This window comes from Rissa tridactyla, chromosome 22 (assembly GCF_028500815.1).
Source record: "Rissa tridactyla isolate bRisTri1 chromosome 22, bRisTri1.patW.cur.20221130, whole genome shotgun sequence".
NCBI lineage: Eukaryota > Metazoa > Chordata > Aves > Charadriiformes > Laridae > Rissa > Rissa tridactyla.
In genome coordinates this window covers 6061237-6086894 of record NC_071487.1, presented here as the reverse complement: position 1 = coordinate 6086894, position 25658 = coordinate 6061237, and the positions used below count along the sequence as shown (strand labels likewise).

The 25658-nt window shown below is 59.3% G+C and overlaps 1 protein-coding gene across 19 annotated transcripts in view; it reads left to right on the top strand.

Moving 5' to 3' along the window:
- Nucleotides 1-15767: 15767 nt before the first annotated feature.
- The window catches only part of TCF3 (transcription factor 3), an 85478-nt gene continuing 75587 nt past the window's right edge, over nt 15768-25658 (top strand). For 17 of the 19 annotated variants that reach the window (XM_054182372.1, XM_054182374.1, XM_054182373.1 and 14 more), the window contains exons 1-2: nt 18119-18214; nt 25016-25088. In XM_054182372.1, coding sequence (XP_054038347.1) covers nt 18140-18214; nt 25016-25088 — 148 coding nt within the window. In that variant the 5' untranslated portion in view covers nt 18119-18139. Of the gene's footprint in view, nt 15913-17582; nt 17602-18118; nt 18215-25015; nt 25089-25658 lie in introns of those variants that run through there. The other 2 variants (XM_054182368.1, XM_054182369.1) reach the window with 2 other exon arrangements.

Sequence of the window (25658 nt, the reverse complement as noted above, 5' to 3'; positions counted from 1 at the left end):
CCCAACCCCCCTGGCAGCCCCCGCCGCAGCAGCCCCCAAACCCGGAGAGCGAGAGCCGGGGCTCAGCCTTCCCCTTTCATTCCCGCCAGCAGCGGCGTCTGCCACGGAAAACAAACCGAAACCCACCCAAAACGAAATAGTTGGCCGGGTGCCACCCTGCAGCTGCCGTCTCCCGGCTCAGCCTGGCATTTTTCAAATGTCAAGGCGAAAGGCTGCGGGGCCGGCAGGCAGCCCGGCTCGGGGGGCTCATCACTAGGGCTGGGGGTGGGGGTGGGGGACCTGGGGATGAGGAGGGGGGGACGGGATGGGGTGCGGAAGAGGGGGAAGGGACGCCCGCAACCCCTGCAGCTGTCATTGTCATCCTTGAGGTGGAGGTGGTAGGTTGGGGGAGGCGGAGGGAGCCGGTTATGGGTTAGATGGGAGGGAACCGGCTCCATCTTAGCATCGCTGCGGTCGAGGCGAGAGAAGAAGAAGATTTTTTTTTTAAATTTAAAGAAAAAAAAAAAGCAGGAAAGGAGATGGGCAAAGAGGAGCAGCTGCTCCCCGGAGATGTGGGGCTTTTTTCTTTCTTTCAAAGCCACAAAAGTTCTTTCGCGCCGGCTCGGGACCCCCCTCCCACGGCCCCTCCTGCCCCACGCCGCGGTGGCGAGGGTGGCCGGATGGCTGGTGGCTGGGGGTTGAAGCCGCACTTGCCATCTGAGAGTCCGGGGAGCCGGAGCTGAGCTCGTCCCCATCCCAGGGCATCCCCTTGGCTCGCCCAGAGGGAAGGGTCCTCCCTGCCCAGGCACCGTTTGGGGCTGGCGGGGTACGCGGGGCGGGGGGAAGGGGACCCACTGTCCCCAGCACGACCATCCTCATCCTCGGTGTGGCCAAGGGCCGGGTACCCCTCCCGTGCCCAGGGTGGAATGCAGGTACCTCGCAGCCACGGCAGACACAACCCAGCGTTCCCCCATGGCCCCCACCCGCTGTGGCCCCCGTCCCCCCCCCCATCGCCACCACAGCCCCCGTCCCCCCCCGCCACCGCGCTCAGCCCCACCGTGCACCTGCGAAGCCGGAAACCTTCATCTCCCTGGTAGAACCCAGAGCCGGGGCGGGGGGGGGGGGGCCGGGGAGGGGGCGCTGGCGGAGGGTTGCCTCCATTCCCCCCCCCCCCCAACCCCCCCATGCTCACCCTTTCGCCATGGGGCAGCAGGGAAATCACTGCCTTTTCCCGGGGGAGGCTCACAGCCCCGATGCCCCATGCCCGGGGAGGGGGGGGCACCCCGTGGGTGCCTGCACAGGCACCGTGTGACACCTCCACCCAGCAGCATCGGCGTTGTGGAGCCGTGGTGGCCACTGTCACACCCGGGTGTCCCCCTCCCCAGCGCCCCCCTGAGCCCCGGTAGGACCAGTGGGTGCCAGCGGGGCACTGGGCCATGCGGGTGTTTTTGGGACGACGCGCAGTCCCCTCCTTGCCGTGTCCCAGCCCCACGTCCAGGGTCGCAGAGCCCGGTGCGGTCGGGGGTCCCATGTTTCTCAGCTTTCAGGGGGCTCGTGCCCCCAGGTGGGCTGCGGGGGCGGGGGGGGGGTTCAGAGGGTTACGTGGGTAATGGATGAGCAAAAGGGGGTGGTGGTGGTGACGAACGACAAATTGAAATCAAACCAGGTCCTGAGGACGAGCCCAGAAACGGAGTGGGCTGAGGGCAGAGTCCCACATTTACCCCCCTGATCCAGAGCCCCCCCTTCCCCATGAGCTTAGGGGGTCGCAGGGTCCCCAGCCATTGCCCCAAAGCTACCAAATCCACCCCAGGGCAGATGGCAGGGGCCGAGGGGCTATGCTGACCCCAAGAGAAGGGGACACCCTTGCGCCACCGCCCCGAGAAGGACCCCTGAGGGCTTCAGGGCTTTTTCTTCAGACATCGTCACGGCAGGGTCCCCGTACGGCCCTGGCAAAGGGTTGTGTCCCCACACCCTGGGGGGCTCACCGTGCCCCGAGGCCATTCCCCATCCCTGGGGGGGGACACGGCAGCCCCATGGCCCCCAGCAAGGCTGGGAAGCTGCGGAAGAGGACGGTTGGGAGAGGAGCACCCGTGTTTACATAAGGTGACTTGCAAATCCCCCCCCCCCCCAGCCCCGGCATCCCAGCCGCCCTCCCCCTTGGTGGCAGCTCCTCTTGAGGTTTGAGGTGACATCCTGCCTTCTGCGTCTCGCTGTCACCACGGCCCCGAGGGGCCCCTGGAGCAGGTAGGGAAACCGCAGAGGCAACGAAGGCAGGTCTTGGGGGGGGCACAGCTCCCTGTCCGGCTCCAGCTGCACCCGAAACAAGGCAAGTACCTACCCCGAAGATGAGTAAAGTGTGATGACCGCCCCCCACCCTCCTTGCATGGCTTGTGGGGACACATCGAGGGGCAAGGAGCTCACAGGTTCCTTTCCTGAGCTCCCCATCCCTGTCTCCTTCCCCTATTCTGGGTGGGGAAAAAAAAAAAAAAGCCGATATTTGGGTTTATAAGCTACCAGGAAAGGAGAAGAGTGTGCTATAAATCGGGGTGGCACCCTCCCCGCCGAGCAGCAGGTTGGAGCAGGTGAAGCCTTTTGCATCAGTGCTTTATTTTGGGAGCGCGCGTGTGGAAACAGGATTAGAGATAAACCCCTGGGCTCCTGCCCCACAGCCCGTCGCCCAGCCCCGAGCATCCTGGCTGCCCACGCCGCGGCACCCGCCTCGCCCTGGTTTTAGCTTCGCCGCTTATAAAAATAGAGACAAAGGTGATACCCGGCATCTCAACCTCCCCTTCCCGGGATGCCGAGGGATGGAGGAGGGATGCGGGGATGGAAGCATTGCCCGTTTCCCCTGAATTAAGCCAGGGGAGAGCTGCAGCGCCAGCTCGGGGTGGCGCATGCGGGGCAGCCGGTGCCCCCGGTGATGAGCAGCCGGTGCGGGTGCCCCGGCAGGCGGGAGCAGGGGAAGCCAAAGCACTTGGCACTTGTTTGGCTGTGAGCGTACAGCGAGATGCGGAGATAAGATAAAGGCGTCTGACGGCTGCCAAGTTAAACTGAGGTCACTGCGAACCCAGGCGGGTGAACGTGCCCCCGCAGCCCCGGGTTACGCGCGCGCGCGCACACACACGCACACATCCAGATGTATGTTTTTCATTTCAGGCAGATTTGTGTCCTTCCACCACCCGGCTCTCCTGCCAGTTTTGATCAAAAGGCACCGTTTCCCACAGCAGAGCTGATGGCAGGGCCGGGGGCTGCCGAGCCACTTCTTGCCTAGTTTGCTCGAAATCTGAGCAGGATGCTCTGCGGCAGAGGGGCAGCTTCTTGGGCAGCCAGGGTTGGGGTTTTTTTTTTCTATTTTACAGTTCGAGCAAGGTGTCGGAGGTTTCCCTTGCCGGGGTGACCGCGGGGCTGGTGTGGGGCTGGGCTGCTGGGGGATGCCGCCAGCTCCCAGCCTCCTCGTGCCCCGGATCCCCCGTGCTCCAGCCCCAGGGTCCTGCCGGTGACACCCCCGGCACCTCCCGGGGCTGGCAGAGCTGGCACCCTGCACCCCCTCCCCAGCACCTCCCAGGGGGGGGCTCCAATGCCGCCAGTCACCGAAAGCTTTGAAAAAAGCTTCAAAATCCAAGCTGTCCAGGAACCGCAGAGCCGGGGCTTGGCCACACGCCTGGGCGGTTCGGAGCCTTTGGCGCAGCCGGAGCCACCTTTCTGCCCTTTTCCTCTCCCCTCTCCAAATGTGCTTTTTCTCCCTCTTAAGTTCTTGATTTTAAACAAAACCGTCACACTCCCCGCGCCCCGGAATTCCTGACCTGGAGCTTTCTGGAGACCTCAAAAGAAGGGAAAACCCCCGGGTGTCTGAAAACTGGCTTGGCGGAGAGCTGGGAGCCGAGGCCGGGGGCTGCCCCTGGGAGCAAAAGGCACATCCAGGGTTTAATATGGGTAAAAAGCCCCTTCAGCACCCAAAGGCCTCCTCATCCCCCCCCCCCCCCCGAGGATGCTCCCCACAGCCCCCCCGGATGCGGGTTTGCAGGGAGCGGGGTGGGGAGGGGACGCAGGAGGTGGGGGGGCAACGCGGGGGGAGGCATCGCCGCCGGATTCGAACGGGAGACGCCTGACAGATGGGTCTGCCCTAGATTTCACGACTGGCTGCCGTTAATCTGGCTTCCTGCACCCTCCCCCCGCCCCCGCCCCCCGCAGCCCACCTCCCCGCGGCTCGGGGCTGCACCCGGGCTCCCCACTGCCGGGGTGGGGGGTGGCAGGGCCCTGCGGGGACACGGGGTGGGGGCCATGGTGCAACGGGGGTCATCAGGTGTCCCCAGCCCTTGGTGGGGTTTCTGGGAGCCCACTGGGCCTTGGACTGAGCCACAGCACCCTGCCGTGCCCTAAATGTCCCCTGCCACTCGGGTACGGCCCGAAATCCAGCCCTGGGGTGCCCACGTTCCCTCTCGTCCCCCCCACTGGGAGGAGACAGGTTTTGCTGCCCTGTCCTTTCACATGCCCAGGGCTGAGCATCTCTTCAGCCTCCTCCTCCTCCTCCTCCTCTGGTCTCCTTTAACCCCCCTTTGGATTTTGTCCCATCTCCCCTCTGGGGCCCCCTGCTCCCCAAAGACCCTGCAAAGCTGTGGGTGTCGGGGAGGGGGGGCACCCCAAAAAAATGCCGGGAAGGGACTCAACAGCTTCAGCTGCAGAACAGGTAACCCATATCCGGGCTGCGGGATTTTTGGCTGCTCCCCACGTGGGGACAGGGCACGGTGTGGGGCAGGACGCTCTGCTCCCCTCGGCTGCCCTTTGCCACCTCCCCAGGCCACTGAAGTGCAGCCCCCCCCGGACCCCCCGCCGGCGGCTCAGCCCTCCCAGGAGTTTCTGCTTCTCCTTCCTCTCAGCCGAAGTGACGTGAGCTCCTGGGGTTGCCGGTATCTAATTATACCTCCATGCCGGCGCGGTTGGCTCCCCCACCCACGCAGGGAAGCGAAAGAGAAGCGACGCCGCGGGCCAGGCCGGGTGGGAGGACACGGCGGAGATGCACCTGCAGCCGCAGCGAAGGATGGGCAAGAGCCGGCAGAGCCACGGCATCCCCGTGCCCAGCCCTTCCCGGGCAAGAGGGGTGGATTTGGCGGGGGGGTGTCATTTGTCTCCAGCCCCCAGCACTCTCTGGGACAAGGTGATCTGAGCTGCTGTGTCCTTCCAGGAGAAGCACATCCAGATCTCAGCCCCTTCAATAAATTTAAGTCCCTCAGGGCCAGTTTCTCCAGGGCACCGGGTTGGTTTTTTGGTGCCTGCTCACGGTCAGGTTGGTCTTTGTGCCCAAGCCCCAATTTTGGGGGAGTTTTCAGCATCTTCCACCCGTGCCAGAGCCACCCGCAGTGGGACGAAGTCACGGTGCAGCCACAGAGGTCAAGGACTGGGGCATTAGAAAAGCCAGACTGGATCTTCCCCATGCTGGTGGGGCTGGATCTGGCAGCGGGGAGGCAGCTGGGGCGCGGGGAGGGGACAGGCAGTGCCTGAACCACCCCCTGAGCTGAGACCACCAGGATGGAAAACGGGGCTGAGCCGGGACCCGCTGCAAACCCTTGCTCTGCTGGAGAGGAGGCTTGAGCCCGCGGTGAGGGCTGTCACCGGGATCTGGCCACCCTCTCCTGCGGCCGTGGCGGGGGGAAGGATCTGGCCACCCCCTCCTGTGGCGGGGGGAAGGAGCCTGGAGCAGGGACTCACCTCCCCAGGGAAGTTTCTATTACTCCTCAAATGATGCTGAAACGTGACGTTATATCATGAAACCTGCTAAGGGAAGAAATCTGGGCAGGGAAGGGAAATCCCCCGGCCGGTCCCGAAGAGGCACCGCTCGTGTCCTCTCCTTCCCACGCACAAAGGCACGGAGCCCACCAGGGTCACCGGCGTCCCGGCGCTCGCAGCGGCTCCACTTCAGGGCACGTTTGCAAATTGAAACTTTCTGAGCCTCAGCCACGGTGAGGAGGTATTTCTTTGGCAGTTTAGCTTGAAGAAGCTGGAAAGGAGCCCCGTTACCGACACAGTTACATCCCACCTGCAGTCAAACCCCCAGACCCAGGCAAAAACCTGCCGTCTCCTTCTGCCCCTTCCTCACCTGGAATTTTGGGAGGGTGGAGGGGATTTTTCCAGCTGCAGGGGTAAATGGCCGTCCTTTAGATGGGTGCTGCCACCTTGTCCCTGCGGAATATTTACCCTCAGGTTTGACAGCTGCCCACAGATCCACCTGTGAAGAGGTGCCGGATGGCCCGTTTGGCATCCCGGCCAGCACCGGGATGGCAAGTGCTCCCGTCCCTGTCCCCTGCTCCCCACCCAGCTCCCGTGACGCCTATTGCCTTTCCTCCTCTCCAGCTCGTTCCTTCCCCGCTCTCGCTCCCTGTCTCCATCCCCTCCGCCGAGCCTGTACCCCTGCCCAGGCGGGGGCTGCCTGTACCCGGCTGCCTTCAGCCTTTCCCCAGCAGCATTTCCCCCACCACCACCATTAACCTTCTCCCACCCGCGAGCCGTCTCAGCCATAGCTCCCGCATCCTGGCGGGGGAAGACGGTCCCCGCCAGCCCCCCCCCCGGGGCACCCCAACAAGGGCACCCCCGGAGTTTCCGCCCCACCCCCACCTCAGAGGAGGTGCTGAGACAGTCTCTGGGTGCGGGGGTGCCTTTTCTTTCCATTCAGAGGAGATTCCCCGGGCCCCCCGCCCCGGTGAACACGTACAGAGGGTTTCCTGTTCGTAGGCGGATGCTATCCTGGGCCGCGGGCTGCAGCGGCGCAGGGGGGGGGACTCCACTTGGGGCCGGGGACGCCGTGTTACCTCCTCCGGCACACCGTGCCGAGGGTTCCCTCATGACCCCAGTGCATTTTTTGGTTGATTTTAAGACAGTTTTCTCAAGCCCCCCAGGGCAGGATCGCACCCCCGGGGCAGACACAAGCTTCCCCAGGCTCTGCTGTGCCGTGGGGACCATATCCCACTCCCGGGGGGATAAAGGGTGCCCTCGAGATGGAGCACCCAGGGTGGGATTTCTTTACAACCCAGTCACCTAAACATTATAATTCGGGGACCACTTTGCCCTGAGCCCCGGGAGAGCCCGCGGGGCGGGGGTGCGCTGCGTCGTGGCACGACCTCGCGTTTCCCGGGGGTCCCACCAGCACCCAGTGGTCTGCGGGCGACGGGTTGGAAAACATGGTTGTGGCTGTAATCAGGGAGAGAGGCGGCACGGTGGCGGCGGGAGGCGGCCGGAGCATTTGTCATCGCTGATGCACCGGGGCAGTGTTTCGATGGAGCGTTTTTGCATTTTTCAACATTAGCACAAAGCGAGGGGTTTTGCAGGCAGAAGAATTCCCCGCTGAATTTTCCAACGAGCTGCCCCGAAGCTTTTCAACGGGCGGTTAAGATGTTTCCGCCCCGGCTCTGCCTGGGCTGGGGGACGAGCGGAGGCAGGTGCTGCGGCCGTGCTCCTCAGCAGGGCTGGCACCGGCCGTCCCCGCCAGTGCCCGGCTCTCCAGCGCGTCCCCAGCGAAGGCTGGGCCATGCCCCATTCCCCCCAGTGCCCCCACCCAGCATCGCTGCCTCCCCTCCGTCCCACTGCTGCTCCGGCGGGGACACGGCCCTGCCTAGCAGGTGCCTGAGGAGACGCTCGATGGCCACCCCGCGCTGCTGAGGTCTGTGCAGAAAAGCCGCTGCCCTTCCCTTTGCCTCAGTTTCCCCACCTGCAGGGGTCTGGAGGAGCAGCCGGGCAGCTCACGCCAGGGCTGCCCTCTGCGCACCCCTGGGACCCTCGGGACACACATGGCCCCAGTGTGGGCTCCCTCCCTGGCCGGCCACACGCAGCCATCACTGACACCCAGCCCGATGGAGGGGGGTGTCCTCCCTGCAGTGCCTGGGAGCCCTGGGGTGCTGGCAGCGGGGGCGTCAGGGCCACGACATGTTTGCTCCACGGTGAAAGAGAGGGTGGAGGAAGAGAGGAAGAAGAGGGTCCCTGATTCCCCCATGTGCAGGCAGGGAGGATGATCACGCTCTCAGCATCACTTCTGTCCCCGCTGTTGGAAGCAAAATAAGTTGGAGAAGGGGACCCGTCACTGCCACCAATGTCATAGGATCACAGACTGGTTTGGGTGGGAAGGGACTCTAAAGCCCACCCAGTGCCACCCCCTGCCCTGGGCAGGGACACCTCCCACCAGCCCAGGTTGCTCCAAGCCCCGGCCAACCTGGCCTTGAACCCCTCCAGGGATGGGGCAGCCACAGCTTCTCTGGGCAACCTGGGCCAGGGGCTCACCCCCCTCACACCAAACAATTTCTGCCTCACATCTCATCCAAATCTCCCCTATTCCAGTTTCAAACCCTTCCTCCTCATCCCATGGCTCCCCTCCCTGCTCCAGAGTCCCTCCCCAGCTTTCCTGGAGCCCCTTTAGGGACTGGCAGGGGCTGGAAGGTCTCCGCGGAGCCTTCTCTTCTCCAGGCTGAACCCCCCCAGCTCTCTCAGCCTGTCCTCCCAGCAGAGGGGCTCCAGCCCTCCCAGCATCTCCGGGGCCTCCTCTGGCCCCGCTCCAACAGCTCCGTGTCCTTCTGCTGCCGGTGCCCCAGCGCTGGAGGCAGCACTGCAGGGGGGTCTCCCCAAAGCGGAGCAGAGGGGCAGAAGCCCCCCCTCGTCCTGCTGCCCACGCTGGGACCAGCAGGACCCCTGCGGGGCCGCCGTGACCTGGGGGGTGCCCGGCTCTGCTGCGGATGCTGCAGGGTGTCCAGGAAGGAGGTGACAGCCTCGGAGGAGAGGGGGACAGCATGTCAAAGGGTCCTGGAGAGCGCGAGCCAAGCCCTAAACCTGCCATCACCGAGAGCCCATCCCCGTGGCAGCCCGGCTGCTGCGCCATCACGCAGGCTGGGAGGGAGCTGGGGACAAAGCCGCTGTAATGTGAGAGATGGGCGGGTTTTAAAAACAGAAAAAAATGAGTTTTGAGGCCTTTTATTCTCCTATCCTGTTGTTGTTGTTGTCCGTAAATAATAACTAAACCACCATTTCCAGCCGAGGCCACTTGTTTTAAATTTCCTGGCTAAAGTGATGTAACAGCTGTGCGTGATGCAACGCCATGTGGAATGCATCATTCAGGAAACCAAAAACAAAACTGCCTTTCTGTCCAAATACTCCACATATCTCCTTCCTCCAGCCCCCGGCTCGGGGGTTCCAGCAGCCCCCAGCCCCGGGCTGGGCACCCCCGGGGTGCTCCCGTGGTCCCCGGCTCCGGGAGCCCGCAGGAGGAGAGCAAGGGGCAGCTGTTGGGGGGACACGGTGGGGGGGGCAGCTCCCTGGTCCATGCTCTCTGAGCTCCAGGTCTTTTTTAATTACAAACGCTACAAATTGAGAACTGGCACTTTGCTGCAGACAAATAAACCTCTGTCCCACAGAGGGGAGGGTCGGGGGGCTTTTCTGGGGGTGTGTGGGGGGGTTCACCTGTTTCCTCTCCCTCTTCCCCCCCAAGTGTTGGCCTGTCCTGGGGCCTCGCTGCGATGGTCGAGGTAGCCAAAAGCTGCCAGTGGCTTCAGCGGGGCCCCGGCCACCCCCACGACCACCCCCACAATTGCTGGAGGGATGTGGGGGGGTTCCTGGCTCGAGCCCCTCCATGGCTGGACTGGCTGGTGGGGTTTAACGCCCCCCTCGGCTCCCCGTTGCTACGGGGAAAAATAAACTCTCTGGGATGCCCATGACCGTCCCTCTGCCCCATCACCCCCCCCTGCAGCACCACGGCTGCCCTGGGCCCGGTGCCGGCTCCACTCCCACGGGAGCCCAACCTGCCTTCGAAAGGGGGCTGGCCAGGACGGACAGGCGACAAAGGGAAGAAAAGGAGGAGAAAGGGAAAGAGAAGAGGGGGAAAAAAAAAAAAGAAAAGAAAGAAAAACCCAACCCCGAGGCTGCAGTGGGAAATCAGAAGTCAGAGCTGAGGCATTTCGGCAGCCGGGGCTGGAATGTCTGACTCACACTGTGACTAAATGCAAATATGAACTCAAACTTGCTCCTTAAAGTCGTCTGGATCCAGCGCGAAGCCCCGAGCTCCCACCACCCGCCTCACCCCGGGGCTCCCAGTGAGGTGGTCCCAGCCCGGCCGCACGCTGGCCCACGTCTCGGTGGCTCCGGGGACCTGCGGGAGCATCCTCCACGGTGACAGTGACGAACAAAGCTCCGTGCCTCCCGGTTTGTTTTACCCCCCATGAAACTGGAACGAAGCGGGAGCCTGGGGGGCAGGACGGGACCCCCGGACCTCAGCGCCAGGTGGGGGATGCTCGCCCGGTCCTGCCCCTCGCTGTCCCCAACACTGGGGGGACCTGCCTTGTTTTTTAGGGGTCGGGGGGTTTTGCGCAGGGACTTTGCGCAGCCACTGGCCTCGCTGGGTGGCCCTGGCCCATCCACCTCCTCCGGCGCTGGGCATCAGGTCCCTCATGGCGCGGGTGGCTGTCACGCAGTGTCACTAATAAAGTCTGCATCCCAAACGGGGGGCAGATCCCAGCGAGCAGCACCGTACCCAGGGAATCCCACCACGTCCTGGAAAAACAGCCCCGCTCGAAGGAAATTCCAGGGAAATGGGAATTTTGCTCCAGTATCTTTTTTTTTTTTTTTTTTTTTAAAGCCTGTTCGGTTGCCCAGTGCTGACCTGAACTTTCATTCGTTTTCAGTTTTGTAAGAGGGGGGCGGGAGGCTCCCACAGCCCCCACCGGGGCTGCAGCCCCCCCCGCCCCCCCAGGCATTGCCGCAATACTGAGGCTGGACCAGCCCAGCGCTCCCCAGCTCTCCTGGCCAAGGACCGCAGCCAGCCTTTCCCGAACTGCCGGGAGGTGACATGGGGACAGTGACGGGCCAGGCTGGGGACTCAGAGGCAGAACAACCTGCCCCAAAGCCGCCTTTGAGCCAGTCTCCATCCATCCCCCTTCAGGTTTCGGCCTTTTCTTCACCGCCAGTAGCCCTTTCCCTGCAGACAGCAGCGGGTCCTGCACCTCCTGAGCCAGAAATCCAGCGGCTGAGCTGGGTTTTGGCTCTGGGAAGAGCTGGGGACACCGGGCAGGACCCCCCGGCTCGGGGAGGTTTCTGCTGCGAGGTTCAGGGATCCCCTGCCCAGGGGGTGACACATCACTGCCGTGTCCCCAACAGCACCTGCAAAGATCTCCGAGGGTCTTGCATGGGCAGGGTTTGCCCCTGCCATCACCTCACAGAGGGGAAACTGAGGCACAGAGATGGGGGCCGCAGATAAACGAGAAAGACCTGACCAGAGTAACTGCTCCTCTTCCAGCAGAGACGGCGCGTGGCTCTGCCAGCTGTCAGAGCTTGTGGCCTCTTTCTGCTGACTTCTGCCTTATTGCATGCAACAACCTGCCCAGGCCTCAGCAGCGAGGAGGCGGCGGCCGCACCAGGAGCTGCACCCCGCGGCCAACCACCGCGATGGCTCCGTTTTGCAGGTGGGGAGCAAGACCCCGGGCAGGGAGCTCGTGGTGGCCGGAGCTTGGAGCTGGCCGGAGCCCCCGGACCTCAGTCAAGGGCTGTAGCGGGATGTTGTTTCTCTGCAAAACTTTTAATGCAGGGAAATCCCCGGAGCGGGAAGCAGAAAAGCCGGCGCTGTGCAGGCTGGCGAGGGCACCACCACTGCTACACCCCTCCGGCTGCCAGCAGCATCGTCACTTATTAGTGTTTTATTGCTTTTTGTTTCTCCTGACGCGGTGCTGCAAACACAGCGCTGCGTTGGGGGGAGGCAAGTGATGAACCTGGGCTTGGCTCCAGCGGGATTTGTTTGATTCCTGTGGAAACATCAACTCACCCACACTTTGCAGGGCGGTCAGTGCCCTGCCCCGTGTCACAGCCAGCGGGGACTCGGGGCTGGAGCTGGTGGAGCTCCGGGCCAGGGGACGGGAAGGGACCCTGGGAAGGGGACAGCGAGCAGCCCTGGAAGCAAAGCTGAGGGACATCAGCTGCGTTATATCCAACAGCCAAGGGACTCGTTTCCACGGGAGTTGGCGGGACGATGGCAAACCTGGCATCAGTAGAGCCAGAGGCTCTTTGCTGGGGGTCGGCCACTGTCCCTCCAGAGAAGAAGCACTGCGTGGATGGGCTCTTCCCCTGCCAGCAAGGCCAGGAGCTGTGTCCTGGGGGATAACCTGCCCACGGGGAAGCTCTCCGCACCCTTCTTTGGCTGCTGCCTGCCCCGCAAGGGATTTTCCCCCAGTATCACCAGCTCTGAGCATTGCAAGAGTCATTGGGAAATGTCTTTTGTCTACGCCCCAGCTCTTGGTGTCGTAGGACCACGATACCACCTCAGCTCCATTTATTTATTTATTAACTGTGCATTATTAGCCCTAACGGTTGCGAAGAAGGTGAAAACTGCTATCCCCATCCCAAAGGTTCAGGGCATGGAAACAAGGAGAACTCGAGGTTTTGACCCTGCAACGCCGCTGTGTTTCACGCCATTACGCGGGGGCAAGGGGCTGGGGGCCGGTATTTCACATCACGAGGTGCTCAGGGGACATCAAGGTTGCTCCTGAGCCTGAAGGCTCCAGCACGTCCCCAGGCAGGGAATGTCACTGGAGCCCCTCTGGTGTCCTGGGTGGAGATGTCTGCACAGCATCCCTGTGGTACCCCTTTGTGTATCCCCTCCGTCCCTTCTGCTTCCTCCTGCCCTACGCCGAAATAGCCCAAAATAGGAAACTGAGGGGGCCACGCTGTGAACTGGAAGGGGGAACTTCTCAACTTCAAGAAAAAACCATGATGCTGGAGGAGTTTTAAGCCTCCCCCAGTTCTCCACGGGCAGGCCTGGGGACACGCTTCTTGCCCCACTGCTGCCACCAGGAAGGAGGAACCTTCAAAGCCAAATTCTATTTTCAACATATGCAAAGACACACGGTGACCAAAACAGCTCAGAGCAGGAAAATCTCCCCACGTCTTTCACCCTGCCCTGTCCCGGCCATGCATGCCGGGGGGGGGCTCACGCCGAGTCCTGCCCACCACGGCTCTCCATCACAAACGCAGCTTCGCACAGCCACCGGCGGCAGGACAGCTAAGCTCAGAGGTTTAATTACAATTGTTGACAGGGAAATTATGGCCACACACACAAAATTAGAATATAATTGTGTTAGGGAAATGTTTTATCTTCTCCTTGTCATCCCCAAGAGTGGAAGGCAGAGGGGGAGCGGAGGAAGAGGCCAGCCCCATCCATGCCCTGCACACCCTTCCACCCCGAGCCCAGCAGCGTCTCCCCAGCCGGGGTCTGTGCTCAGGGCTGCCCGCGGGGATGCGGCAGGGCTGAGGGAGATGCTCGCACCGCAGGCAGGATGGGCGCAGGATGCACCTGGGTCAGCTGGATCCTACCTCCCGGGGGAGCGCTCTCCTCTTGGAAGGGCTGTGTGCCAGCGCGGTGGCCGGCGGTTCCCCCTTCATGCTCCTCGGACCAGCACCACGTCCCCAGATACATCCCATCCTCGCCTAATGGGGCTGGGAGCCATTCTCACCCCTGGGAATCACAGACTGGTTTGGGTTGAAAGGCGCCTTAAAGATCATCCGGTTTCAATCCCCCCTGCCCTGGGCAGGGACACCTCCCACCAGCCCAGGTTGCTCCAAGCCCCGTCCAACCTGGCCTTGAACCCCTCCAGGGATGGGGCAGCCACAGCTTCTCTGGGCAACCTGGGCCAGGGGCTCACCCCCCTCACACCAAACAATTTCTTCCTTGTATCTAGTCTACATCTTCCCTCTTTTACCATGGAATCATAGAACTGTCTGGGTTGGAAGGGACCTTTCAGACCAAGTCCAACCATCAAACCAACACTGCCAAACCCACCACTGACCCATGTCCCTCAGCACCACGTCTGCCCGGCTTTTCAATCCCTCCAGGGATGGTGACTCCACCACTGCCCTGGGCAGCCTGGTCCAGCGCTTGACAACCCTTTTGGGGAAGAAGTTTTTCCTAATATCCATCCTAAACCTCCCCTGGGGCAACTGGAGGCCGTTTCCTCTTGTCCCATCGCCTGTTCCTTGGGAGAAGAGGCCGACCCCCCTGCAGCTGCCCCCTCCTTTCAGGGAGCTGCAGAGAGCGAGAAGGTCTCCCCTCAGCCTCCTCTTCTCCAGGCTGAACCCCCCCAGCTCCCTCAGCCGCTCCTCACAGCACTTGTGCTCCAGACCCCTCACCAGCTCCGGTGCCCATCTCTGGACACGCTGCAGCCCCTCAACGTCCCTCCTGTAGTTTGAAGCCATTGCCCCTCGTCCTGTCACAACAGGCTTGTCCCCATCTTTTTAGCAGATCCATCCCTCCTGCCAGGAGATGAATTTGGTCACTGACCCCGTTTAAATGCAGGTTGTTTCTTTCCTCTTTTTTAAAAAACAAGCCAAACGGCACAAAGATGCAGGTGACAGCCGGCCCGGGACCCCGGCTGCAGAAGGGGGACGGGCAAAGCGTAAAGAAAACCAGTTTTGGTGCCCGAGGGCTCTGGAGCCGGCGGGGCAGGGCAGGAGCTGCAGCCCCGGCCGGGAGAGCGCCCGCTCCCGGCTCCCTCCTGCCCAGGTGACACTTTCAAAAGCCACCGAAGAAGGGCCCGGCCCCCGCGGGGTCCCCGCCGAGGAACTGCCCCCCTCGCCCCGCGGAACCGGGCGGGCAGAGGGTGCGGGCCTCGCCGGGCGGCACCTTTGATACAAAGCGCCCGCCGCCCGGCTTCTAAGCGCCGGCAAAGCGATACCGGGCGGGAACATGTAAAGATCGGGATATTATAAAACACTGACTTTATCACAACGCCCACTGCGGTGCCGGGAGCGGCTGAGGCTGCGGGCAGGAGGACGGGCAGGCCTCGCAGCGCTCCCCCGCGCCGGCCCCATGGCGGGGACCCGACGGCCCCAGCCCCGCGGAGCGTGCCCCGAAGGGTCGGTGGGTCCCGCTCGGCACCTCCACCCTCATGCGTGGGGCTGCCCCCGGGCGAAGTTGCCCCACGGCGGAACACCGAGGGGGCTGCGGCCGGTCGCGGGACCTCCAGCCCCGGGGCGGGCCCGCGGCCCTGCCCGCCCGAGCGCGGCGGGGGCCCCGTCGGCGAAGTAAGGGGGGAGCTGCGGGCGGCGACGTGAACCAGCGTCCGCCCCTCCCGGCCCCCGCCGCGCCCCGCCCCCCGCGCTCGGCGGGCGGGGCCGGGGCCACAGCGCGCTCTGGTTGGCCGTGCCGCCTGTCACTCGGAACGGCGGCGCCCTCCCGTTGGACGGCGCCCCTCGGTCCTATCAGTCCATCTCCAGGAGCTCCCGGTGGCGTCACGGGCTTGTACCCCCCCCCCCCGCCCGCTTGTGCATCGCAACAACGTCCCCTTCCGCCAGGAAACATAGTTCCCCATTCGGCGGTGGGAAGGGGTGGGGGGAAGGGTTTCCGCCCCCCGCGCTGCCGTCGGGACTCGTCCCGCTGCAGCATGTGCGGCCGCACGGGCCGTGCGCGGGTGGGGAGAGGGGAGTGTTTACTGCAACACCGTGCGAGCGGCGGAGGGATACGGCGGGAGGCGCTGCGCCGCGTAGGGGCGTGGCGTGAGGCGACGGGGGCGTGAGGGGAGCGGGGAGGGGGGGCGCGGGGGCCGCGTCTGGCTCTGCCGCCGCCGCGGGGGGAACCATGCGGAGGCCGCGGGGCGGGCGGGCGCAGCAGCAGCAGCGGCGGCGGCGGGGGGAGGAGGCGGAGCGGCGGCGGCAGCGGCGGCGTTAAGGGAGGCGGGGCAGGGGCCGGGGCGGGCCGCCGGGGCGCACGCGCCGCCCGGTGCGGGGCCGATCGCGCCCGCTTTGGCTGCATTGTATCCGCCGGCGGCGCGAGAACAATAGGCGCCGCCGCCGCCGGCCCTGGGCGCCGCGGCCGCCGCCCGCCCGCGCCCGCCGCTGCCGGCCCCTCCGCGCCCGCCGGACCTTCATGCGCTTCCCCCTCCCCCGCGCACGCAGGGGGGGTGCGCGCCTGCCCCGGAACAGGTAAAACAAAAATGATAAATAATAATAAAAATAATAAAAAGAAAGAAAATAAGAAAATACGGACACGCTGCCGCCGGGGCTGGCGGGGGCTGTGCGCGGCCCCGGTGTCGCTGCGGGACTTCAGGCTCTTCCTCTCCCCTCCCCCGGTTCTATTGTCCCCGGTAAAGTTTGCCGGGGCGGGCGGGGGCTGTGTGTGTGCCGCGGGGCGGGGGGGGCGGTCCCGGTCCCGCCGCCAACTTCAACCGGGCACGCGCCCCCCGGTCCCCCACCCTTCCCCCGGCGCCCCTTCCCGGTTCGGGGCGCTGCAGAAGTTGGGGGACACCGGGGGGGGAGGCGGGGACGGGACGTGTGTTCGGCCGCCTCCCGCCCCTCTCAGGGTGGGGGGGAGGCCCGCGGTGACCGCGGCTCCAGGGGACCGGGAGCGGGTGGCTGCGGCCCCCTCCGCCGTCTGCCCCGCGCTGCAGGGCGGGGGGCAGCCTGTTTGCGGGACCCCCGGGCGAGCGAGGCCTGGTCCCGGGCTGGCCAGGCCGCACCGGGAGCCGGAGCAGCCCCGGGGGCGGCCCCCAGCCTTTGTCCCGGAGAAGGTGGCTGCAGCGGCGGAGGAAACCCGAGCGGGACGGGGGGAGAGGCGGGCATCTGCTGCGCGTTAGCCCGGCACCGGCGGGCCCGGCCTGGCCCGATGGGGCGAGTTGTGCCCGGCCTTTGTGCCGGGGGGGGGAGGGGGACGAATAAACCCGGACCGGCCAAAAATAGGAGCGGGGGCGGGGGGGTAAAAATTAAAAGCCCGGAGTGAATTTGGGGGTGTATTGGTGAAGGTGTCCGCGGTCTTGGGGGGGTGCTGGGTTTCGGGGGGCTGCGGCGTTTCTGGGGGCCCGGGGGGGCCGAATCTCCCCCTTAGCCGGGGGTCTCTCCGGGGTATAACAGGGACGAGCTCGGCCCCACCGGAGTCGAGGCAGTAGGTTGGGAAAGTTGCTTTAAAAAAAAAAAAAATCCTGACCAGATGCAGCGATGACACTTAAAGAAAAGGCTTTTTAAAGAAAAGGGGGGGGGAAATAAAAATTTAAAAAAAAAAAAAAATCCCCATGCTGTTTTGTATAGTGGCGAAGGGTTTTTACATGCTGGGCAGATTTTAATGTTCTGTTGTTTTGTATTTTTTTTTAAAAAAACTTCATTGAGATGTGGTGGCTGAGCCGGCACAGCCTACAAACACTTTAGATAGCGTGGAGTTTTCTTTTTTCTTTCTTTCTTTTTTTTAACCTTATGATTAATGAGTTAAATTTATTGGCCAGCTGCCCTTTGTAACCATGAATGAGTTCCTAAAAAAAAAAAAAAAAGCCCCAAAAAAGGAATCTTTTATCTCATCCCAGGCCTCTCTTCCTCCCTCCCAAAGAAATATTTTTCTATCATAGTGAGCTGGCCAAAAAGATCAATCTCCCTTTAAAAAAAATAATCTGTAAAATTAGGAAGAATAATATTTACCTATCTTGCAAGATTGCCAGGAGGGCTTTATTTTTGCAAAACCCTCCGAAAACAAAATTTTCTTTTTCTTTTTTTTTTTTTTTTTTTTTTTTTTTTCCCCAGTCGGAGGGGAGAGGTTCAGTTCTCACCGGCCTGGCTCGGCATCCCCAAATTCAACCCCTTGAAAAAAGCAGCTGCAGGTGCTCGGCAACCCGAAGGAAAGAGGGAGGCGTATGATCAGACCTTTTTTTTTTTTTTTTAATTTCTTTTTTTAAACAAAACTAGGCAAGGACAAGAGAGCCTCCTGCGGGGAGAGAGCGTGGGGGACGGAGAGGGGGCGAGCCGAGCCAGACAAGTGCCTGAGTGATAACTTGCCTGAACCCTTTGATAAATGAGTTGACTCTTTTTTTTTTTTTTTTTTTTTTTTCCTGCTTCATTCGCCACACGCCAGGAACAGAATTGGCCTGAACTAGTGGAATTGGCAGCAAAAAACTAACATACAAGTGTGTCTGGTCAATAGAGCGCTTGTTCCTGCCTCGGGGTGCGATGTGAGGACTCCGACTGTGCGACTGTGCTCGCGAGTTGGATGCTGGAGACGCCGCAAAGGATTTTTCTTTTTCTTGCCCCTTTCTCTCTCGCTCTGGCTTTTTAAAATATTCATCAATGGGGTGGGTAGTTTGCTCTAGTCATTAAAATCTCTCTCTTTTTTTTTTTTTTTTTTTTCCCCCCTCCCCCTGGCTCTCTCCAGGACTGCCGAGGCTGTGGGAGTATGAATCAGCAGCAGCAGAGAATGGCTGCAGTTGGGACAGACAAAGAGCTCAGTGACCTGCTGGACTTCAGCATGGTAAGCCAGCGCCGCCGGGGGGGCTGCAGGGACCCGGGGGCTTTTCCTTGTGTTTCGGAGCTGCAGAAGGGAGGAAATGTGAGCCTGTAAATTGGACATGATGGGTTTCAGATGTGCCGTGTTTGTGTGCGTGCACATGTGCTGCGACTTGTTTATTTTCAAGTTAAAGCAAAGCCTCGGCCCCTCCTCTCCTCCCCCCCCCCCTTCCCTCAAACCTATATTGTTTCCTTGCAGAGAGGTGGGTTAGGTTTTTTTTTTTGGATGGGAAATTCTGGGGAAATATAACGGAGTTGTGTGTTCTCTGTTTAAATGCTCACTGTGAAATGGGCTGGGCGACTCTTTCTGAAGTCATGCGAAGATGTAACTTCAGTAGCCGATTAATCAGGCTTTTTTCCTCTCCCCAGATCCAGGCTATTAAACTTTTGCTCCCACAGGTTACTTTGTCACAGTTTGAAAAGGGTCCAAGCTCTCCAGCGCGTTATTTTTGCAGGAGTTGGCCACTTGTGTTCCCCACGCTCTGCTCTTCTGTATCCTGGAAACCTTTAGCTGCATTTAGGAGCTGTTTATTTTCAAAGAAAACGGGACCTAAGAGTTCCCCCCAAAGGGTGTGCGCCGCTCGGAGGGAGGAGAAGTCCCTTCTAGTCATAGTAGAGCGAGGGTTAGTCCCCAGCACGTCTGTCCGTGCTGCTGTCTGGGCTCGTCAACGTACTGCGCAGCGTAGGCTGTTGTTGGCGACTTGTGGAGGAGAGATCTGGTGTTCAAAAGAAAATAACTTTCTGTTGGGTTCCTCTGTCGCACGCTGCACCCTCATGGCACTTGGAGTGTGCATCTTGCTCTTTAGATAAGCAAACGTGCTGCGAAGATAGAACAAAAAAAAACCCCACTCTGTGAGTGTCGGGGCTGTCCTGGGTCACCTGGCCCACAGCCCTGCTGGGCTGATCTTCCTGCCCCTTGAAGAAGAAGGGAGTGAAGGGGGGGAAAAGTGGTGGCAGAGCCATCGGCACCCGCTGTCCTGGTGCCTGGGGGAAGTGCAGAGGCTCAGCCGCTCTTCTGTACCCGAGCGCTGAGGTTTAGCAATGGGAAATAACACTTTTTATACAGCTGGGGCTCGAACCTGTCCCAGCAGGGCTCCAGATCGGTGGGGGGGGTCTCTCAGTCCCCCGAAGAGCAATTCACCTGTAGGAGGAAAGGCCCAGTTCTCCCGGTTTCATGCTTCTGTTGGGAGGCCGGTTCTGTCAGATTGCCAGCAATGTATTTTTACAATAGTATGTTTTACAGTTGGTAGAGGGAGCACAGTGATGGTGTGCGTACAAACATGGGGCTCGCCGGGGAGCAGTGCGTGGTCATTTGTCTCTCTCTCACCTCGGAGGTGCTGCGGGTTGGCAGGAGCCCCGGAGCTTTCCATCTCCCGCACTGCAGAGTGCTGGGTTTTGGGTCGGTAACTCATAATCTGTTCCCTGACGGGGGAACCACTGTTGCTTTTTGTCCCCCATAGGAAAAAAATCAAATCCCACTCACAGTTTAGAGCTCTAAAAAAAACCCCCAAGACCATATTTTCAAATTTAACGAACCATCCTCATTTGCATGCTCAGAGCTGTATTCCCTGGAGGGGTCCTGACCCGTTCCCTCTGTACGCAAATTTTTCTGTCCTTGGAGAGTAATCTACACCTAGCGGTTGAATTTGGGTTTAATTCCAATGCCCTTACACTGGTGTGAACCTGGGAACGGCCAGAACGTGTTGGTGTAAGGCTCCTGCGTTCGGCAGCGGCACTGGGGGCGGCTGCTTTGCAGGTTCGGGGCCTGCAGATGTCATTTGCCAGCAAATGACTCGAAGACGTTCCCTCCAGGATAAGTTGGCCGATGGGCTCTGGCGCAGCCTGGATCCGAGCCAGATCTGTGTCACAAACCCTCATCTCTGCACACGCACACCCTTCTCCGAAGTTTGCATAAAAGGGGAAGATGAACATCTCTCCTGAAGGATGAGTAGCTGAAGTGGAAAGCTTCCTGGCTGGTAGATGGTCTTCACCCTGGCATCGGGGGCTGCTTGTGCACAGCATGGGTCTGGCGGAGGGGCTGCACCATGGGTTGCTCTCCCTGTGTCATTGGGATGCAGGCTTTTTGACCACAAAGCTTGCTTTTTAAAGTATATTTATATTTGAATAAGTAGGAGCGGAACATCAGTCCGCTAATCCTCTCTGGGAGAGTAGATGGGAGGGAAGACCAGAGAGAGAGATTCAGAGCAGCTGGAAGCATTTGCTTCAGACCAGTATTTTGATTCCTTTTTTCTAGGGAAAATATGTTCAACCCCAGCAGTCCATGGTCCAGCTCGGCGCAGTGAGTGAATTTTAAGATCTGGCCCTAATGTGGTTGCATAGTCAGACGTGAGTTCGTGGGGTCAGTAAATGGCAGGTTCTGTGAGATGCTATAAATTGGGATTACAGTCCTGAAAAGAAAGACTCATGCCTTCTTTAATAAATAAAGACATGGGGTAGTTATTGAGCTGCAAAATGCTCGCCCAAAGCTTTTTTGCTGATGTTATTGGCCAGTAAGGGCAAAAATCAAAGGAATCTGTAACGTGCATCCAAGTGAGCGGGAGCCAAACACCCAGTGATGTGTTCTGATGGCTGCTTTGGGGTGTGCACGGCAGAGTGCTTCCCTCTCCCTCTGAACAAATTGCCTTTTATAATTGCCCCAAAGTACAGGTAATTTGTGAGCTTTCTTTCACCACCGCTCCCTGGCAGTAGTCCAGGACAGGCTTGCAAATCCGGAGGAGAGCTTTTGAGAGAGCATCCTGCCTATAGATTTGAATTTGACGGCTTTACCTATTTATTCGCCTTGGGTTTTGGTGCGTCAGCCCTTGGCCCGGGGTTGCTGGGCTTTGACAGGCATGGGCTGTGTACGGCAGGAGCTGCCGTCGGGAGATGCTTGGCGGTACACGCCGTGGTTATCCTGGGCGGCATCTCATCTGTGCAGGCAGGTATCCTGGCCAGGCTGGGATGCTCCCCACGGCACCAGGAGAGCCGGGATGGAGCAGCAGGAACAGGGCCGGGGTTGGGAGGCTGTCCGTGCTGCAGAGCGCGCCTGCCAAGCTTGATAGAGGCAGGCGGCTGCGTGCCAACCTGGGTCCCTGGCAGAAGTGAAATGCTGTTAACAGCCATGATTATTAGCAGAGTATTAACCATATGCTGCGGGGATGCTGGTTGTCAGGGTGGGTTTCCAGCTCGATGAGACGTTGCAGGGTGGGCAGGGGCTTGAGCAGTCACATAGGACCTGCCGTCTGATTTCTCCGCAAGTGACTGCGTGCCAGCCCTGGTGGCTCCAGCCATCGAACTGGGGGTGAAAGCCCAGCAAGCGGGGCTTAAGCAGGCTCCTCCTGCCCTCGCCGCCGCTCCTGCCACGCCGGAGGATGCTGAAGCCATTCCCTGCTCTGGCCAAGGCGCAGCGCCTGCACTTCCATGATAAAACTCTCGCTTTTGTTCAGAGTGAAGCAGTTGTTAAGTTTGACTTTACGCCACAGTGTACGTTTGGGGCTGTAGTCAGGAAGGTCTGTCTTAAATGAACACGTCTAAAATATCCTGCTGGCAATGTTTATTGAGTTGAATTCCCTCTTCTCCCCGAATTAACAGCTGGATGCTTTCCACGCTGCAAAATAGATTTCAGGGTTTGAGTTCAGGCCTGAGGTTGGTTCAGCCTGCAGTTCATAAGGTGGAAGAGCAGAGGAAGTGGAAACAGCTATTTAATTTGAAAACACTGATGGACTGGTAGAAGTACACAATAAATGAAATGCTGCTCGATATTGTTACTTGTGTCTGGCAAATTCCCTTTCTTGCTTGTGAGTTCGCTGTTGAGTGTGGGCTCTCTTAACCAGAACTTCGCAGGCGTTTGGTTCTTCCCCTGCGCCGGGTTTGTGTCTTTTAACCTGGGAGAAATGGACGGAGAATAAATTCTTGGGGAGGGCTGGAAATCGAGCTACAAGGGTTTGCAGGAGTTGTTGTCAGCTGTCGGGGAGGCTGGAGACAGGACTTGAGAAACCAAATACAGTGACTTAAGATGGGGGATTTTACATAACCGTGTAAATCTACATTATTCAAATCCAGCAAAGGCCCAGTAATGACCCAATTACAGTTCCTCAGCCGCTGATGCCTGGGTCCCCTCTCGCTGCCCGGGTCCCTCTAGTGCGTGCCAGCTCTGGTTCATCTCCTCCCTCCCCCTCCCCGTTTATTTTTAAAGCAGCATTTAAAAGCAGAAAGGAAATTTGCAGTGGGTGGGTGAACTTTGCCTGTGAGTGACATACACCGGCAAAGGCAGCCGGCACTTCACGTATGACTTGTGCCGGGCTCCTTGAGGCAGCGGACCCGGGTGCCTTCAGCCCACACCACGATGGAAAAACAAGCTGGCAGCAAGAAAGAAAAAAAAAAAAAAAACAAACCACAAAAAACCCCCAAAACACTTCCTTTGTAAGCACTGAGTGTGTTTGGAGCCTGTATCCAGGCGAGGGGTAACCCGGGGTTCCCCACTCTCTCCGGCATCACCCTGTTTTAGCATCCCTACCTGCCTGGGTGCAGAAGGGGGTCTGGGATTCCATAATCCCTCGGGGAGGAAGAGCAGGGAGGTGTGTTGCATCAGTCTCTGAGTCTCGGTGGTGGGGAGGGCATCCCCCAGGGCTGCGGGGGCGTGCTGGGGATTGCCGGTGGTGGGGGCGACGGGGACACCCCACCTCTTTTGCAGAAGTCGAAAGCGCTCGTTGCACAATGGAACAAGGCTGTTCATTTTCTCCACTCGTGTTTGCTGCTCAGACCTTGGGTTTTTCAGCATCAGCAAGTATGAAGCAGAAATGCTCATGAAAAAGAGCCAGCAGTGCTTTTTTTTTTTTTTGCCTTTTTTTTTTTTTGGTTGCTTTTTGCTCGGTACCATTATGTTCATGCATCCCATCCCCCCCAGAGCTCGCACGTGCAGAACTGCCTCTTGCCACTTGGAAAGGGGGTTTCTGACCACTTCATTTGATCTTCTTCCCTGCCTAAAGAGGGGAGAGTGAGCACAGGCCAGTCGGGATCAGCCACATAAATTCCATTTTCAGTAATTTTGGCCATTTTTGCAGAAAACACTACTGCCCTGCAAGGGGAAGGGAGGGGGGGCAGGCAGGAAAACCCTGTAGCATCACAGAGGAAGGTAGGCTGTGGTGGCGTCAGGGTTTGTTGTTGTTTTCTAGCTCCACTTCCTGAGGAAACAAGATGTATTTGATGGGGGGGCTGCCAGCCCACCCCCAGTGCCCCTGGAGCCCCTCCGGAGCGGGCAGCAATGTCCCCTCCATGCCAGGAGGGTGTTGGGAGAGCGGGGTGATGGCCGGGGGCGAAGGCAGGTGTCTGCAGGCTGGCTGCCGGCGGGAGTGGTTGTCCACACGCGGGCTGCATGCTTAAACACTGTTTACACCTTTTATTTAAATCCATATATATAACATATACATGATGTGCGTGTGTGCATACATGCATATGATCCCGAATTTGTGTTCTTTTTTTGAATGGCAGTTGGTTTCTTAACTGCTCTCTTTGCATCTCTACCACATTTAACTGTGTTTTTTTTTTTCTCCCCAGCATTTGTGAAAACAAAGCTGGGCAGACGGTTTTGTACAAAGGAATGTTTCTGACCACAGCCAGACATCAGCTATGTCAGGGCATGAAACGCTGCATTTCTGTAGGCTCTTGTGCCATTACATTGTTTAATCTTCAAAGCATTAAACTTTTGAGTTACTCAGACACTGCAAAGCTAAAAATAATAAAAATTCAAATGACTTGGTGGTGAAAGTATCTTGAGTTGAGTAGTAAAAGGATATTAAAATGTTAATTCACTAAGCGTTTTCCCACCAGTTGTTTTATTGGCTGGAGCTCCGTTTGTGTGGAGAAGAATTAGTTTTCTTTTCTGCTGCACGCAGGTGCATATAAATTTTTAAATAACAGCTTCTGAAACCCTCCCAACTTATATTAAAAATATTTATACAGGTTAGCTGACGAGGTATGCAGTATTTTTGAGGAAGCTCCCTGGCAGGAGATTAGTTGTGACACTGAAGCTGCAAACAAGTAGCCAGAATGACCGATGCTGTAAAAAATGTTAATCTTTCTAATAGTGAGTTAAATACCTTTGCCCTTGGCGCAGCTTCTCCCACCGGCCCCCAGGGCTGCGTTAGCTCCCGGTGCTGCTCCGCGAGGCTGGAGGGTTCGTCCCTCCGAGAGCTGCCGTGAGCCGTCTTGCGCTGAGGTCCAGCACCGCTGGAGTGTGTGGCTTTGCCACCTTTGCCTGTGCCCGTGGGAGATGCGGGATGAGACCCGGACCGCTGCGGGTGGTGGGGTGTTGGGGGATACAACCAGCTTTGCTGGGCGCCGTTGTTTTCCTGCTAGCTTTTCAATGAATGGAGTCGGCCTTTCTCCATGGGCACTCTCTAGTCTGGGCTTTGGTGAATAAGTTAGGGAAGAAACTGTTGGGTTTGACCACAGCAATGATGCTTCTTGGCTGGTTTTCAGTTGCACGTAAGGAACCAGACGCGCTGTGTACACAGGAGAAGTTTATGCACGTAGGAATGTGTGTGTATATTAGCACACAGCTGCGCTGCTCTCCTGTCCCTCCTGCAGCTGATCTATGTAGCAGGGACACAAGGAAAGGAAAGTTTTTTGCATCAATAAAGTGTTTCTCTTCCCCCTTTCCTCCCCCCCGCCTGCCCAATCTGACCCCCTTTGCAGCAGCACAGTAAAACTAACATACTGAAATCTCTTTTCTCTTCCCTTCTCTCTCCTCTTCTTGTTTTTCTAGATGTTTCCCCTGCCAGTGGCTAATGGAAAAAACAGACCCACGACCCTCGCGAGCACTCAGTTTGGAGGATCAGGTACAGTCATCTCGATTTTTTTTTTTTTTCCTTAATACCGTTATGTTTCTTGCAATACATTTGTGTTTGCTTCCAGAGACCCAAAAGGAGGGGTTTCTGTAGTTCTGTGTTACGCACTTTTTCTGATGGTGGCCTGCTACTGTTTCTCTGGGTGATTTTCTTACTGCTCCCTGTGTCTCTGGGTAGTCAAAGCTGCTCTTGCTGATCTGTCTCCAACTGAAGAAGTCGCTACCTGAGCCACTCGGTTTGTTGTCTCGCCACTTGGACTGAAGCAGCCTGAGAGCAGACAGCCAACGCTATTCTCTTAAGCTGCTTAGGTGAAGGCGTGTCTGCAGATGTGCACCCCAGGAGACTTTTGCTGTACGTCACCAAGAAGACGCGGTGGTGGGGGTTAATTCCCGGGGCTGCGCAAAGGGAGACTCTGGTGCAGTTTGGGTGTCTGCTCCGTTCAGCCCCTCCAGCAGCTCCCTGCTGTTGGGTGGCATTTCAGCATTCCCAAGGGGACTTTTGCAAAGCCCTCCTGACCAGATGCCTCCGTGGAGGTGGCAGCAAGGGTGGCTGGAGCCGGTT